At 39.6% G+C, this 16,314-nt stretch overlaps 1 protein-coding gene across 1 annotated transcript; it reads right to left on the bottom strand.

Annotated features, from left to right (window-relative positions):
* Nucleotides 1-1,198: 1,198 nt before the first annotated feature.
* ilf3b (interleukin enhancer binding factor 3b) lies at nucleotides 1,199-15,536 on the bottom strand. The gene is made up of 19 exons (XM_060891855.1): nucleotides 15,395-15,536; nucleotides 11,755-11,835; nucleotides 11,320-11,549; nucleotides 10,940-11,120; nucleotides 10,702-10,849; nucleotides 9,208-9,299; nucleotides 8,162-8,257; nucleotides 7,696-7,807; nucleotides 7,514-7,611; nucleotides 7,303-7,414; nucleotides 7,088-7,201; nucleotides 6,789-6,994; nucleotides 6,174-6,350; nucleotides 5,820-5,957; nucleotides 5,398-5,535; nucleotides 4,683-4,809; nucleotides 4,150-4,197; nucleotides 2,170-2,583; nucleotides 1,199-1,916 (listed from the first exon to the last, which is right to left on the bottom strand). The coding sequence occupies exons 2-19, from the start codon at nucleotides 11,755-11,757 to the stop codon at nucleotides 1,786-1,788; spliced, it is 2,565 nt and encodes an 854-aa protein (XP_060747838.1). The 5' UTR covers nucleotides 11,758-11,835; nucleotides 15,395-15,536; the 3' UTR covers nucleotides 1,199-1,785.
* Between the last annotated feature and the right edge of the window lie 778 nt (nucleotides 15,537-16,314).

Below are 16,314 nucleotides of genomic sequence, written 5' to 3' on the forward strand. Positions count from 1 at the left end.
GGTCACGACTTCCCCCTTTGTAGAATCCATACTATATTATTGCTGAAATAAATTACAATAAGAAAATATTTTCTCTTTCTACATATTACAATTCATATGCCTATGCTATGTATAACAATGTTTATGATAAGAAAAGGTTGTTTAAATAAATATTTTTAAAAATAATAAATTAAAAATAGTTAAAATGGTTTAGGCTACATTTGGGTGTTTTGGGTTTGTTTATTAATTTCTTTAATTATTTGTCTTTGTTTTTTAAACCTTAGAAAAGTTGAACACTTCTATTTATCACAAAGACGACACACAGCAGGCATTTATGGCATCGGTATTAAGTCAGAAAGCAGTATCATAAGGTCTTAAAACAAAATTACCTTAACGTTTAAAGATGTCCATTTCCATCAAATGTGTTTTCAGTCTAAATGAAGTGATGTAGTGCCATAGTACGAGTCATAACTTCGTCAATCTGATCTATAAATTTATAAACTTCACCTGAAATTTGCTGCCAAATCTTTTTTTTTAAGTCACTGCTTTTAGGGAATACTGTTGCCAGAAAGGCTTGTACTTTGTCTGCAACAATGTTTAAGTATATGGATGTTACATGTTAAGTAAGATGCAGATGAATGCCAGTTTCCAACAGAACACTGCCAACTGCCTCTGCCAGCATGCCTTTTCCCCCCCAATAATGCATCTTGGCATATTGAAAAAAATAAATAAATAAAAGGATCAGACCAGGCCACCTTCTTCCATGGCTCCATGGTCCAGTTCTGATACTCACATACCCATAGTTGGTGCACTCAGCTGATGCTACACTGCAAGCTCTGCTGCATTGAGTTCTGACACTTTTCAGTAATTCTCAGCAATTTTTTCTACAGTAGAAAAATTCTTCTGACCATTTTGCGCTGCAGGAACAGGCTGTATTGGCTGAACATTCTGCAGGAGAATGCAGGCTTGGGCAGAAGTCCTTCAGGAACAGGAAAAAATAAAGAAATACATTTGCAAACACCCATTTTGAACGATCTGATGCATTTTTTCCCCACCTTATTGAAGTTTTTCCTTACCATGTTAAGCTTTCAAGACAGGTAAATAGCTTAGAGTTAATAGCTGTAGTTGAAAGTACTACAAAGATATTAAACGTGAGGATAGAAGGGACAAGCAAAGTGTGAGATGATCATATTAAGAACACAAAAGCCAGACAGTCCAGTGACATGACAAATTATTTCCTTCCAAAATGAGGAGTACTTACAACATACATTTACACATTGTTCCTAAAAATAGAATTTCCTCAAAGCAAAATTACAGCAATTGCAAGCTGAATTTACACTTCACAACTTTATCCAAAGCAACTGTAATAAAAGGACCTTGTAATAAATGTCTACAGGGACTGGGAAATAAACACATTCAAAAATTTAATAAGTAGGAGGCTAAAACTGAAATAAAACTTTTTAAAAAATAATCTTAAAAAAAAAAAAAAATCAAAGAAAAACAAAAATGGAAATGCTGATTCAAATTCACAATCAGGTCTCAAACTTGCATGTGACTGTGGTGGCTCTTTCTTCTAAAGAAGAGTGAAGAGAACGAACGGAAAAAAAAAAAGCACATACTGAACAGAACATAGAACACACCACCACAAAACTTGCAAAAACACTAGCACTTCTTTTCCTAAGTTCGTAGAACTACTAAGGTGTCAGTGAGAACAGTTCAAGTACAAATCTGTTGCTGCTACTTTGGAAAAGGTGTACAAGCAAAAACTGCAATGGTGACCAGGAGCATGTGAGAGTCAGGTTCAGTCTATCTGTACTGGTAGTTCATGTTGCCGTCTCCACGCCCATAGCCCAAGCCAGGATCATGGTATTGTCCTGGATTGGCCCCATAGCTCTGATTGGCTCCTTGTGCACTGTAGTTTGATGGGCTGCTGAAACCTTCAGAAAACAGACAATGTCTTTTAGTTCTGGGGAAAGTGACATTTAATTATTTAAAAGCATCATCTCAGTTATTAGCAAACATGGAATAATTATGGAACTGGGCACAAATTTGATCGGAATGGAATACGAGAGGGACTAAAGTAACCTGTCTTTTGAAAATTCTGCTGTTGGTGAGTAATATTTTACCATAAAGGATAAATAAATAGTCATTTGACATGAACAAGCAAAAAAAAACCACAAAAGAACCTACCCTCATAGCCGTAGTCCTGAGACCCTGGACCCCCTGTCACCTGGGATGGGTAAGCTGTGCTGTAGTTGCCGTAACCTCCACCTGAGGCTCCACCTTGAGTTTGACCAAAGTTCTTTTTGCCCTGGCCATAGCCTTGTCCATACTGGCCATAGGAGCTTTGCCCTGAGCCTGGGGGATTCTGGTATGTTCCAGGAGCTGCTCCTGTGCCAGGAGGTTTAGTTCCCTGGTGCATTGGCACCTTCTTCCCAGGGTTCTTGCCTGCTGCACCCGGAGTGGAGTAACCACCGTCATCCTGGTAATATGAGGGAAAGCCACCTGTTCCTGGAGGAACTCCTGTTGAAGCACTGACTGCTGGACCTGCGCCAGGGACCATTCCTGTAGATCCTCCATTAGCTCCACCATTATTGTAGTAATCTGAACAGGAACGAGCAGTGCAAGTTAAAACCGTGACATCACGTCAGCATGATTCAAATACGTCTAATACTTACTTCTAGTACTACTGGCTAGTACATAAACTGCGACTCCTTTTAGCATAGTATGTAAACTGATTTCAAGTTAGAAATAAAATCCACCCTCTAAAACATGCCAATCTTCTTGGCAGAACAAAAATCCAATCTTTTAAGTCATAGGGGAAAGCAAACACAAAACAGACGATAATCAAATATTCAGCAACGGAGATTGCCTCGATTCTAAACACGATCGTTCATATTTACTTTCATTAAGGAGCCAGTAGAGCAATTTTCGAAATGTTCTAAAGATTCCTCAAATTAAAACAAACAGCTTTTGCAGTTCAAGATAAATACGCTATGATCAATCCGTTGTTTTAAAAACAGACCAACAAAAATAAGTGAACACTATAGCCCAGTCTTTATAAAAACCAGCTTAGCTTAGCAGTGCTCATTGTTAGATAACAAACAAGTTCAAATCAAATTTAAAAGACCTTCAAGATAAACAAATAAATTAAAAATAAAATAATTTAGTACAACCAAACGAATGAAAAATGTTGCAACATCACAATTATTAAATATATAAACATAGCTTAAAGTGTAGGTTTTATTAGGACAAAAATGATAAGGGAAAAACATACAACAGTTAAACAAGTAGCCTTGGTATCATTTTTACAGCATGGTACATTAAAAGTCTTCATAATACATAACACTGAAATAAAAATTCACATTATGTGACAGTTATCGTGACACAGTTACAAAATCAGCAATTTCAATGTTGCACTAATATTAATCAAGAGAGAAGCCTGTCCATCTCATCCAGCTGCTGGTTAATGACTTGAAATTGTAATCCGAGTGCCACTGTGTTCCTGTTTCTGCAGGAAGCAGCAGTAGCTCAGTCCCAGTAGAATCCAGTGATGGTTACAATTTTTTTGGGTGTATAAGTACAGAGTTCATGCCATGGAATGACATTTAAGCTGCCGTAAAACAAGATCCCCCCTTTATTTGTGTGGGGCTTACGGTGATGTTAAAAACAAAGAGACACCAGAGTCTGTGGTGCGAAACAGCAGAAAACACAGATGCTTTTGCTGGCATAAAAATGGCAACATTTCAGTATTTTTACATTTGCTACAACATACTTTTAGCTGCTCGTCACCCTAGGACACTTGTTAAAAATTGCCAGTCATGTTGCACAGAGGGGAAAACATAATAAATAAATAAAAAATCCCACAAAGCTTAAAGCAGAGTAATGTCAACATTCAACACTCCATCTTTCAGTCCATACACATTTGACAATTTGAATATGCAGTAACCTAAAATACAGAACACTGATACAAACATACTGCTGAAATGATTTGCTTAAATACCATAAATGTTAAAAAAATAATAAGAATAATGACAATGTAAGAAAAAAAAAAGACAAATCCAAGTCTGCAATGTGATTCATGCGCTTCTCAAAAACATTCAATAAAAGTAATAAAGGGTAGAAAAAAGGGAGGTCAATAAATCCAGGGTGAAACGGAGTAGTACTCACTGTAGCCAGAGTTAGCATTGTTCCCATATCCATAACTTCCATATCCACCTGAAAAAGGCAAAATTTAAATACATCATTCAAGCCATCTCCCTAAAGTGACCTTAGGAACAATCTGACTTTTATATTTAAATGAACGGAGCATTGACCATCATTTAAACATGACCCAATACAATCTAATCTAATAAAAGCTAAACATTTCTTCAGATGGAAATAAACCTTCCAAGTTACACAGAGGCTGTTCATCCATGTTCCTAAACCTTAAACCCCTAACAACTATATTCAAATCCTTTTCAAATCATAAGTTTACATTTTTGGCATTTAGCAGACCCCCTTAACCAGAGTGACTTACATTTTATACAACTGAGCAATTGAGGGTTAAGGGCCTTGCTCAGGGGCCCAGCAATAGCAGCTTGGTGGACCTGGGATTTGAACCATTGACCCACCGATCAGTAGTCCAACACCTTAAACACTGAGCTACCACATCCCACAAGTAACATATCCAATAAAGTAACAGATCTACTCAAGTTTTGTACCTTGATTATATCCTCCGCCATTATTAAACCCTCTCCCCCGACCTCTACCCCGCCCTCGTCCTCTGCCTCTGGGATTGGCTGCGGGATCAGCCGGCGGTCCGCTCATCATTCCAAACCCAGGAGGGTGCTGAGGTGTGGGAGAGGCAATAAAATTATGAGGATAAGAGCAAAAAAGAGCAACTCTACTATGAGTCAAGGTGCACAGAAAATTCAGACAAACATTAAAAGGAATTCAGAAACACAGACTTCCCAAATATGCTTATATATGGAGACAACTGTCCAAAGCTTGTTTGGAAAGCAGCTAATTCTACAAAGGCCCACAAATCAGTCTATACAGCACTAAATTAGTTTAATACTGGTTTCTACAACCAGCTATGATGAAACAATATAAATGTTGACCTAATCAAAGATTTGAGTAACATTCCTTTAGACAGAGCATAATGTATTTGATCCAAATACTCTATTTAGCTAAAATAACTATAAAGATATCTAAGCAAATATCATAGCAGGTATTAAGTGGACGAAGTGTTTATGTGCAATTTAACTGTTTATTGTCAAAACCCTGAGCCATATCAACCCAGATGTGCTTCATTCGCACTACCAGACTCCAGCCAAATCGGGTATGGAGCGTCCCATCTTTTCCACATTACAACCTTCTGAGAGTTCAGCAGTTACATTAGGAATAGAAAATTTAGAGAGATAGAATTTGGGTTACCATTGATTTCTTCTTCTTGGCTGCCTCAGAGTTGGATCCATCTGGGAAGAGTTTCTCCAGAGCGGACAGAGCTGCAAATGCCTTTGCCACCTTCTTATTGGAGCCTGATCCCTGGAACTTCTGTCCATCTATTTCTACCTGCAGAAGAAACAAGAGATTGAAAGTTTGAGTTGAAACACATAGCAAACTATGACAAAAGTAGTTCAATACATAAATCCAATTGCAACCTGCCAACAAATCAATAGATATATAAAGAAAACGGTACATATGAGCAATTACAATAGGAAGGAGAGAAGAAAGCTTATTAAGTCAAATGGAAGTAAATGCTGTGCTCCATCATTAACCATACAGGTTCTGTCAAAAGGAAAAAAGGCATTGACCTGGGACAATGAATTTCCTCGTGTTAAATGAAATAACCTTACCTCCATGACAAAGCGTTTGTCGTGGCTGCCACCCGTCTCAGAGATGAGCTCATATTTGAGGCCTCTGCGTTTCTCATTGAGCTCCATCACAGGGTTCTTGCCATGTTTCGTCAAAATGGGGCCCTGATGCCGTACACTCTGAAAAAAGGAAGACAAATGTAGACTTTCAGATAACAAACATTAAGAGCTTTAAAAAAAAAAAAAAAGAAAAAAAAAAAAAGAGCTAAAGTGTGTGGGGAAAGGACAGTGAGCTGCATCATGTGTACACCAAATGAATTATTAATAATTCTTTTTATTTAGCTCAATATTTCCTTATATTATAGTGTAGAGCCATTACCGTTTCCCAGCCATTACCTCAGTGATTTCAGCAGCCTCAGAGGTTGTGGTCACACTGAGTGTAGCCTCTGTTTCAGGTGGTGGGACTAAAGGCTTCACCTCTGTCTCAGCAACAGGAGTCACCACCACCTCTGCTTTTACTGGTTCAGCAACCTTTTGCTCCACCCCTGTGGGAAGCCCCATGTCTTGCAAAACCTACCACAAAAATATCTGTGGGTTAATAATGTTTGTGTAGCGTCATAATCCATAATTGCTACTATTTTACTGAAGTACTGAGAACTAATGCTTTTCCTATTGAGAGTCAGTAAGTTTAAGAGTAAAGAACTCAAACCTACTGACATGTCTGTTCTGTGTACCCATCTCCTGGATTTCCTAAATTAGTCAAGATTTTTAAATCTACTGTGGGGGTTTTTGATTTAAGACAAAGATCATGACAATCAGCTCTAATGCATTACTATAAACAGCAAATTGCTGTTGTGTCAGCTTCAGGAGAGAGGGGGAAAAATCTTTTTTATAAACCCTCACTGGAAAATTGCAAGAAAAATTACATCAATTTTTGTTGAAATTTTAACTGCAAGTTTTAACTGGTGTTTCTCTACAACATGTTCAGCAACAATGAAAGGTGGAACACACCTTAACTGCTACATGGAGTTTGGCAGTGCGTTTAGAGGGACCAGATGCTTCGAAGGTCTTGCCGTCGACGTCCACGGCCATGGTGAAGACCGGCACATGAACAGGCCCGGTCTGAGAAATGAGCTTATACTGGAGCCCCGGCTTTAACTGGTTCAGACGCATCAGAGCATTCATAGCCTGAGGAGGTTCTGACTTTTCATCTGGGGCTGCAAAATGGTGGCAAATGTCAGTTTTAAAACTTTGTTTCGCAACCCAAATGCTGCAGTTATTATACCGCAGAACAATTACTACAAAATTACATTTCTTTTGAAGTTTCTTCTTCTTCTTGTTAGGGCTCTTGTCTTCACTACCTTCCTCCTCCTCAATAGGCCGCTTCATAGGGGGAGCATAGGTTGTGCTCGGAGGAATCTGAACTATTAGGACAAGAAAATGTACTGTAAATCTGTACTGCTGAAATAATAGCCTGACAGCATTTCATACTGAATTATTCGTTTCTGAGGACCACTAAGCGAACCTGTGTAGTCAATGGGGGTTTCACTCTTAGGTTTTCGGGGCATTTTAGAGGGAAGAGGGTCCATTCCAAGTACTTTGTGCAGTTGGCCAAAAGCAGAAAGGCGCAGCGCATGCTGTAAATCCAAAAATATGGGCAAGACAAAAAAATCCTTTAATTCACATAACATGCACAAACTGTTTCTCCAAACACAGAACATGTATTAATAAATTACCTGAGCACTCTGAGAGATGTCCTCTCGCTGTTGGACGTCCATGTGGCCGATGGCATCTGTCGGCTCTTTCTCGCAGGGATCAGAGATGCCGGAACCATCTGTTCAGTGAACTGACAGAGTTAAAAACGTACAAGAAATGTGATCCATTATTGTGAAGGAGAAGGAAGTGGTCAGTTAATTACCTGCCATCAGGATACCAGAAGCCAAACACTCCAGAACTCTTCGAAGAGCTTCCCCTGCTCCCATAGGACGGTTAACTGTGCCAATTGATTTCTCGCACAAAAGCTCAAGAGGCTTAAGAGGAAGATAAGGATGGAAGTCAGGATTTAGTGCAGCTTTCAAAATTTATCCACAAATGCTTATAGCCAGAGATAATTCGGGATTCAGAACGCATCCAATTTGCTTCACTAATTACAACGGCTTACATCTGCCACCAACCTCAGGACTAAATTGAATGTCAGCTAAACAATGTAGATAATGACCCACAGCTACGTTTTGTACAATGTATTTAAAATGAGCTTTTGAATTGCTAAAACAAAAGTTTTAAAAAAATCTCAAATATCCACAACGTTAAACTTCAAGAACGATATCATGGAAGATTTTTTGCATTGTAATAGAACTGTCAAACAGGTTGGCATCGATACTCACCCATCCTTTAAGAGGAGCCCAAGTGGGAACACGAGTGCAGAGATCCCTCAGGATCCGGATGACAATCACACACGATCGCAAACCATTGGCCCTGGCCTAGACACACAAGCAGGGGAATGTGGATTTCACACACATTATAAAAAACTAGACGACAACACACAAGATCTGAGACACGGCATAGATGCCATTATTGTGTGGTGAAGTTACAGGTGTTAAGTACAAAATTATTAGAAGCCTTAACACACAAGCCACGTGTACGGAAAATTATATCAAAATAGCAGATTATGCCACTGAGCTCAAACAGCAGGAGATATACATGCCTGCTGATTTGAAAATTAGTGTGGAAATTAGAATTCATTTTCAACAAGAATAAAAAAATTCCCTTATTTCATGATTCGAACAAAAATATTACAAGAGCTTAGGTGCAATATTTCCTTTTTGGGTACAGGAATGGATACAACAGACATGGGGTGGAGGACATCTGAGTTACTGTAAAACAAAGAGGTATCAAAACTGCAGGAAAACAGAGCTAAAGCTCTCACTGTACCAAATATCTAAGCAAGCCATTTATGCTAGCAATAACATGACAGCATTGAATTGCCACTTTATGAGTAACTCGTGTCCTACAAATAATTTGTATTAAAAGCAATGGAAGTCGGGTGAGAAATTTAGATTAACGGAAATATTGCATCAGTTAAAGTGCAAATCTAAAACCGGCAACAAAAATGAGACTTCTGTAAAAGAAAAATACAAACCATTTGATGTAAAACTAAAAAAAGCTGCGATTCTGGGAATGCTCAAAGATGAGAGTTAGGACGTGGGATCATACACCAATTATCTGGACACCGACACATCAATATAAATTAAATTGATTAGGTATTGAAATTAAAGTGTAAAGTTTTTTTTAAAAAACCCCATCGAGCAACAAATGTGAGGAGAAACGAAGTCTGATATAAATATCCACACCAAACAATGTGTTCACCACATGAAAGAACAAAAAAAAACTCGACTAATAGATAAAATACAAATAAAGACAAGATGCAAACCTGGAACCACTTGGCGTGGCGAAGAGACGCCAAGGCAGCCAGGCATTTCTGCCTGTCCAGTACATCCGGGGGATCGTTGACTGATAGCGTTTCTATTGGCGGGTGGAATAAGAAGACAAGGTACAGTTTGACCAAGGGGTTTTTTTTCTGTCTCATGGCCAGGGGGAGGAGGCAGCGAGGGGAGAAGTGGAGGGGAACCTCCCCCACTGGAAACAACTAAAACAAACCCCTCCCTATGCTAGTGAACAAAATAAAACAAGTTCCTACTGCATGAAGAGATTATGGGCTTGTTGTATTTCCCCAATCTAGGTGGCTACTTCCATCCCATGACTCCCAGTGAGGAAAGCAGCAGTGTACATGGGAGTAGGTTTGTGTTTAGAGGGTTTGTGGCGTTTGATTGAAAGCATAATGTAATGCCTCAGTAAAGTTAGAGATGGCTGAGTGCATCTATGTACCATGGGGGGCAGAACCCCTCCTCCTCCATCCCCTTCTTTTTTTTTTTTTTTCTGAGGTTGCTGCCTTGCCCCTTCTGAGACAGAGTGCGTCCAGTTGGTCAAAGGTCCAGCGTCCCTAAAATTGACAAACTAGAAGGCTTGACAGAGAGAATCAGATTTTGAACCACAGTAAGAAGTAGTGAGATGCACAAAAAAAACAAGTCCACACTGCAGCAAAACTGATGGCTTCTCAGGCCTTAAAGCAGGCTTTGCTAAAAGTGGGATCATAGATAGGGCTAGGCTTTAAAGTTTAATAAGTCTACCTGTTTCTTACTACTGTAGTTATTCTAGTCCAAGTTCTCACATCTCAGCATGTGAACTATCGCAATGCTGTGACCTCGAGATCCTCTCCACCTCACCAGCAACAGGTCAGATCCAGCAAGTTACTTTTATCATTGTCGTCCAGGGTAAATTCTGAAATTTCCCAACTTAAACTAGTGGCTATGGCACGGAGTCAGATGGCCCTAGCGTTATCTATAACCCCTTTCCCTTCTTTAATGAGAGAATGGCACCGTCAACACATCACTACTGGTTCTAGCAACCAGAGTTTTTTCGGTAATCCTCGCTGCTCATTTTTGCTGCAATGCAAACCGTTCCATTTCTTTCTCAGCATATATACACATGCAAACAACTAGGTTTGTGATTTCTTTCTTAATTCTCAGTAAGCCTTCATTGAACCCTTGTTTCCACTCAAAAGGGAGTGGAGCATGTTTTTTTCCCCTCTATCTTTTCTTTACTGTTTGTTCTCCTCTAATTAATTACTGTGTATTGGGCCATCAAAAAATGTACATTATATGGAACTATGAGGCTCTAAGTAGATATAAACAAGCCTTCATAACATGTCTGTGCCACACAACATCCCCTAGCTCCATTGAAGGCCCAATAAACAATATCTATTTAGCTTCTCTCGCTCGCTCTTTTTCCAGTCTATTTGTATTTGCTGGCTTGGAGGGGACGGTAATTCTTTGCGATTTCATGTCTCGGAAAAGGGTAAACATACCTCCGGCGGCCTGCTTCTCCGCCTCCTCTCTGACAACAGGTGACGTTAGGTGAATGGTGAGATTAAGAGTGGGCTGCTTGCTGCTTTTGATCATGATGCAGGCATCACGGTTAAACTGCAACACCTCATACTTATCCTCGGTGATGAGCTGGAAGGAGATAAGCAAAAAGGATTTGCACCCTGGAGAAGACAACACACACCATGTTATTTTGTTTAAGACTTACTTAGGAGGTCCTACCTTGAGCTGCACACTGAGGTTCTCTGCCACTTTCTTTAGCAGTGTGGCTGTGGGTTTGTCCTTACAGAGCAGCACTAACTCCAGATCCAGATCCCCCTTCAGCAGCAGGCCTTTGGCCACCAAACCCACTCTCATCACACCACGCAAAGATCGTGTGGGCTGCTCTGGTGATTTGGGCTCACTGGAATACAAAGCAGCAGAAGTCACAAATAACAAATATAGATGGTAGCAGTGCATTAAACACATCATATTTGAAAAAACCTATAAAAGTAAAACAAAAACTAAGTGCATGCTAGATCTTCAATATGCAAGGCATATTTATACATGTAATATAATAACAATAAGCCCAGTGATCTTCCAGAATTCTCTCCCCTACTCACCTCTCTTTATCTCCATCTCCCTCAGACTTAATGGAATTTGATTTCGCAGATCCCCTCTCCTGCTCATCCAGCCAATCAGACACAGCCTTGAGGGCACGTTCAGTGTGGGAGACCATATTCTGCACAGCCTCCAGCTCCTCTTGTGTGGGGTAGATAGCGGAATGCTTGGCCATGACGTGGCGGTCATCGTTCACAAAGATACGCATGGAGCGATGACGAAGAGGAGGAGGCTGGAAAAGGGAAAGAAATATGGATTTGGTGGAAATTAGAAATTTTGGACATATTTTCTTGCAAGTAACTTACTTTTTAATTTTAGAGTTTTCTAATTCATTAGCCAGCTTACCAGCTTTAGATAGATAGACAGACAGAGAGAGAGACAGACAGAGAGAGAGAGCGAGAGAGAGACAGTCACATCACAGCAGAATTGACTTTTACCATAGCTGAAACTATGAGTTCCTTCAGTTTGGAAATGGCAGTGTTAATCTCGGTGCAGGCAGCTGGAAAAGTTGCTCTCGTCTGAAAATGAAAGGCAAAAGATTAATGCATTACAATGAGCTGCAACCGAACAACATTATATCCAACCAGTGTAGTGTACTTCTGTTCAATCATTAGAGCATAAGCAAATACAGAGAAGCTGAAAGCATAGCAAGAGAAACCTCAAGAACCACTAAACACTGAATAGAAATTTCCTTCATTTATCATCCTCTTCTCTCTCAGCCTACAGTCAGAACACAATCGCCCCACATATATTCAAAGGCCCCCTCACAGACACAAGCAGCTTCAGTGGCGTTTGAGGAAAGCAGGATCGGAAGATCTACTGGATCACCGAGTGACTCAGCCTGCATGGCACTCTGCAGCACATCTCTCTAACAACGCCACTGCTTTCGTCACACCTTACACAGAGTCAGCCCAGCAATACAGGGTAAAAATAGCCTGCAATTCTGTTAATGGCCTGATGAGGAATGTTTTCCCCTCTGTTTTACACTTGGTTAAAAATATAGCAACAAAAAATATAGGGAGTGTTATAATATTTCTAAAAACATCATCAATAATAATAATAATAATAATAATAATAATAAGCAAATGGAAAAAATATTTACAGGGAACAAAGTTGCCCAAATTGAGTTTCTGGAAGTGGACAAACATCTGTATTGTTTTCAGAGAAGAATGAGGTTGATTCAATCGTTGCCATAAAGACTTAGACATCTGCTTATAAGAGATGTTATTAGCATTAATGATCCTCAGATGGTGCTAAATTCTTTTAAATAATTGACCTGCTTTGACCCAAAGGGTTATATAATGTGTTTAGTCAAGAGTATAACTTCAGCATTGGTCAGTGTTGTGCATCATTTGGCCATAAATTAAAAACTGATACTGGGAAAAAAAAAATTTACCTGGGGAGAAAAGAAAAGAAAAAGGGGAAGAAAAAAAAACAAAAAAAAAAACAAACAAAGCACGAAACGTGTAGAACGACACACGTATAACTCTCCACAACAACAGTTAGAGTTTACTGAAACACTTCAGTCAAAGTTTGGTGTATCAACTATGTACAGTATGTCTGGTGTATTCTACTGGCCTCATATAGGGTCTACTGACACTAAGATAATGCTGTATGTTTGAACCATGTGTTTCGGGCAACAAAATCAAAGAGCCTCCAGTGTTCAGTTCAGCTAACATCTATCTAATCCAAAAACAGAATTATACTGGCCACTGTACCATGACATTCTTAAGATTTCAATACAAAAACTTAACTTATATGGCCTATCATTACATAATAGTTGCACTCACATACAGCACATGTGGTATCTCATGTAAAAATCTAATAATGTCTCAACCATTAAGAGTCCTGGTCTTCTGTCTGGAAGGTTTTTCACTTGAAGCCAGTTACTAAACTGTTAGGCTCTTGAATAAGAGATCCTATAAAACGTGTCTGCCATATGAATAACATGAATTATTAAAAGTATGCTTTAATTTTCCAGGTCAGCATCAAGGTGGTTCATCTCTGAAGTCCCGGATGTGTGAATGGTGATAAAAATTAATTGTATCTTATCATGGTATAATTAAATAGTATGTTAATCAAAAATATTTCCTGTGTAATTTTTGTGAGCATAAATTTAAACTTGTAACACTGTCTGGATTTCAATGGCGATGTGATGACCTATCGTGCTCTGTTTTTATGGTCACTCGTGTCTATACTAAAATTGTGCATAGACCCTATTCTTCACAAAATTAAGCAGTATTTAGAAGCTCTGAGATCTTGTTTATCTCTCAGCTGTTACCCAGTTTGAAGATGTGAGAATAGAGCAACTTGACTCCTTGATATGTCCTTCTGAGTCTAAATGAGTAATGCCATAAATAAAGTAGGTTTAAATGGGGAAGCTAAAATAAACTCTAATCAGCAGTATTTCTTATCTGACTCGGATTTAATAAACACTGATAAATAAAAGATGCATGTTTTTTAAGTTTGGTCTCCTCAATTTGTATACATGTATTTTCACCACTGTGCTGGCTCCAATTAGCTAGTTTATGCCATGAAGTTGTTTTTAAGGTATAATAAACAAACAGCAAGAATCTTCAGCCTGGTCTAGAAAGAAATCAGGCCTTACCTAACCTTGAAACACTATTCTATGCATTTTCCTTTAAAGAAATTTCATTAACTGCAAACTGCACATGCATGACAACAATTTAGCCTTGCATAAAGGACTTGAGCAGTTTCTCAATCTGCATTCTTGCGTTAGTGGTTTTATGCCATCATCCACCACCAAAGCTCAATTCCAATACCCAAAAACCTCAAGTCCCAAGGACTCAGGAAATTACTCAGAGGTGTTCCTGATATTGAGGATGCATCAGATGCAAGCTTGAGTGCACCAAACCACAAGTCGTCCCAGAAATCATTAAGGCAAAAATATTAGCAGATAACAGACGTCTGACCAATTGCTTCTTTGCAGCCTGGAAAGCCCGGTCTCCATGAAACTGCAAGTCCCTTCTTAGAATTAAGAAACAGCCTTATTCTTTAAAAATTGAGAGCTTTGCTAAACCATTTCTAACAAAAAAACAATCTTGCATTAAAGTTACAACAGAACACTTAGTGAAAATATTCTGTTTGACCACCTGTTAAGTTTCCTGCTTGTCTATTTTTCCCTTTTTTCCAGTCTGACTATTTCACACTGTTGACACTGATGCACTATTCTGACCAATGTGTTTTTTGTCTTATTGATTGACAGACCTTTCCATTTATTTATTTATTTTTTTTTTTAAATCGTCGATTCCTCTCCATCAACAAACTACAACGCTGCTAATACAATTTATTTCACCTGCTCTCTATTTACTGCCCTCCATGATGCATTATTTGGCGTCTGGGCAATTTTGGCCTATCGAAGAAAAACCTCACGACTTTAAATGATCTTCAAATATAAAGTGGAAAGTAAGCAGATTTCGGTAAAATTGCACATTGCTTTAGTTTCCTGCTCCAGATCAAAGACTCTGCTGAAGAAAAGCATGTTCATGAGTAACTGATTTGGACGCAAGCGGCCATTTTCACAAGGCTAATCTGTACAGGGCAAAACTGATGAACACATTAAGACCACAGGGCTCCAAATGAAGTAATTAAGGACAAACTCGAGTGAAGGGAATCAGACGTGCATTAAATGCTCATACTGTGATTAATTTATTCACCTAAAGTGTTGCTAAGTGAGTGTTTCCGGCTGAGCTGATAAACCGCCGGAAACAGGAGCGTCCTAACAAAAGCACTAGCAAACAAACTAAATATTTCACAATTATTTTGTATCAATGACACGAAACGTGAAGCCGGTTACGTTTTTGAGTGTAACAACGCAGTGTTTAGGCTTCACGGCAAACCACACACGAGTGGAACAAAGACAGGCCAGGAGCTAGCGGTGAAGGCTAACAGTGAAGAGAATGCTAATTAGCTAACGTTAGCATGCAGCTGTTTCATTAGCATTCGTACTTTGTGGAGGAAAACGAGAGAAAGAGGAATTCAATTACAACAAAAAGTTCTTCGTTTATAATGACTGTTAATAAAAAAAAAATTGAAGACAAAAAATCTCCAGCTCACCGGTAAGCAGGGTTTTGTATCTATCTGTTCAGCTGAACACACTCTCTGTACTGCAGCTACCCCACAGGCATGAGACGCTACAAACAAGAGCACGCGATTGGCCGAGACAGTCACGTGATCACGGTTTAGATCATTATGTATGCTTCTCTACCCAGCAGCAGATAGAGCTGTGAGTAACTGTCTGGTCCCTTGATAACGGAAATAATGTTTACGAATTGATTAGAAGTTGACGAATAATGCTTAAGATCTCTTTGTCAACTAGGGGGCATAATAGAGCAATTAACTCAGCAAAATGAACTAAACTACAGACAAACCATTTAATTGATTGGTTGGTTGATTTATTGATTGGTTAGTTGGTTAGTTGATTGATTGATTGGTTGATCATCGGTTGATCCCATCACTCCTCCAGCCCAGCTCTCCGTGTCCTCCTCTGTCTGTCAGTGGATCACCAGCTTTCTGTCAGACAGGCAGCAGCTAGTGCGACTGGGAAAACTCAAATCCAGCACCCGCACCATCAGGACTGGCGCCCCTCAGGGTTGTGTCCTCTCCCCACTGCTCTTCTCCCTGTACACAAATGACTGCACCGCTAACGACCCCTCTGTCAAGCTCCTGAAGGTTGCAGACGACACCACACTGATCGGCCTTATCCAGGACGGTGACGAGTCTGCTTACAGACTAGAGGTTGAACAGCTGGCTGTCTGGTGCAGCCTTAACAACCTGGAGCTGAACACGCTCAAGACAGTGGAGATGATCGTGGACTTCAGGAGAAACCCCTCTGCTCTCCCCCCACTCACCATCATGGACAGCATGTTTACAGCAGGGGAGTCATTCAGATTCCTGGGAACCACAATCTCCCAGGACCTGAAGTGGGACATTCACATTGACTCCAGTGTGAAAAAGGCTCAGCAGAGGTTGTACTT

This window comes from Tachysurus vachellii, chromosome 18, assembly GCF_030014155.1.
Source record: "Tachysurus vachellii isolate PV-2020 chromosome 18, HZAU_Pvac_v1, whole genome shotgun sequence".
In the NCBI taxonomy this organism is placed as follows: domain Eukaryota; kingdom Metazoa; phylum Chordata; class Actinopteri; order Siluriformes; family Bagridae; genus Tachysurus; species Tachysurus vachellii.

Bases quoted from the DNA above. Each gene is read 5' to 3' on its own strand.
- ilf3b (XM_060891855.1), bottom strand. The intron at 8,258-9,207 runs GTTTGCATCTTG...TTGTGTGTCTAG, and splicing joins GCCACGCCAAGTGGTTCCAG to GCCAGGGCCAATGGTTTGCG. The intron at 1,917-2,169 runs GTAGGTTCTTTT...TGTTTTCTGAAG, and splicing joins TCAGGACTACGGCTATGAGG to GTTTCAGCAGCCCATCAAAC.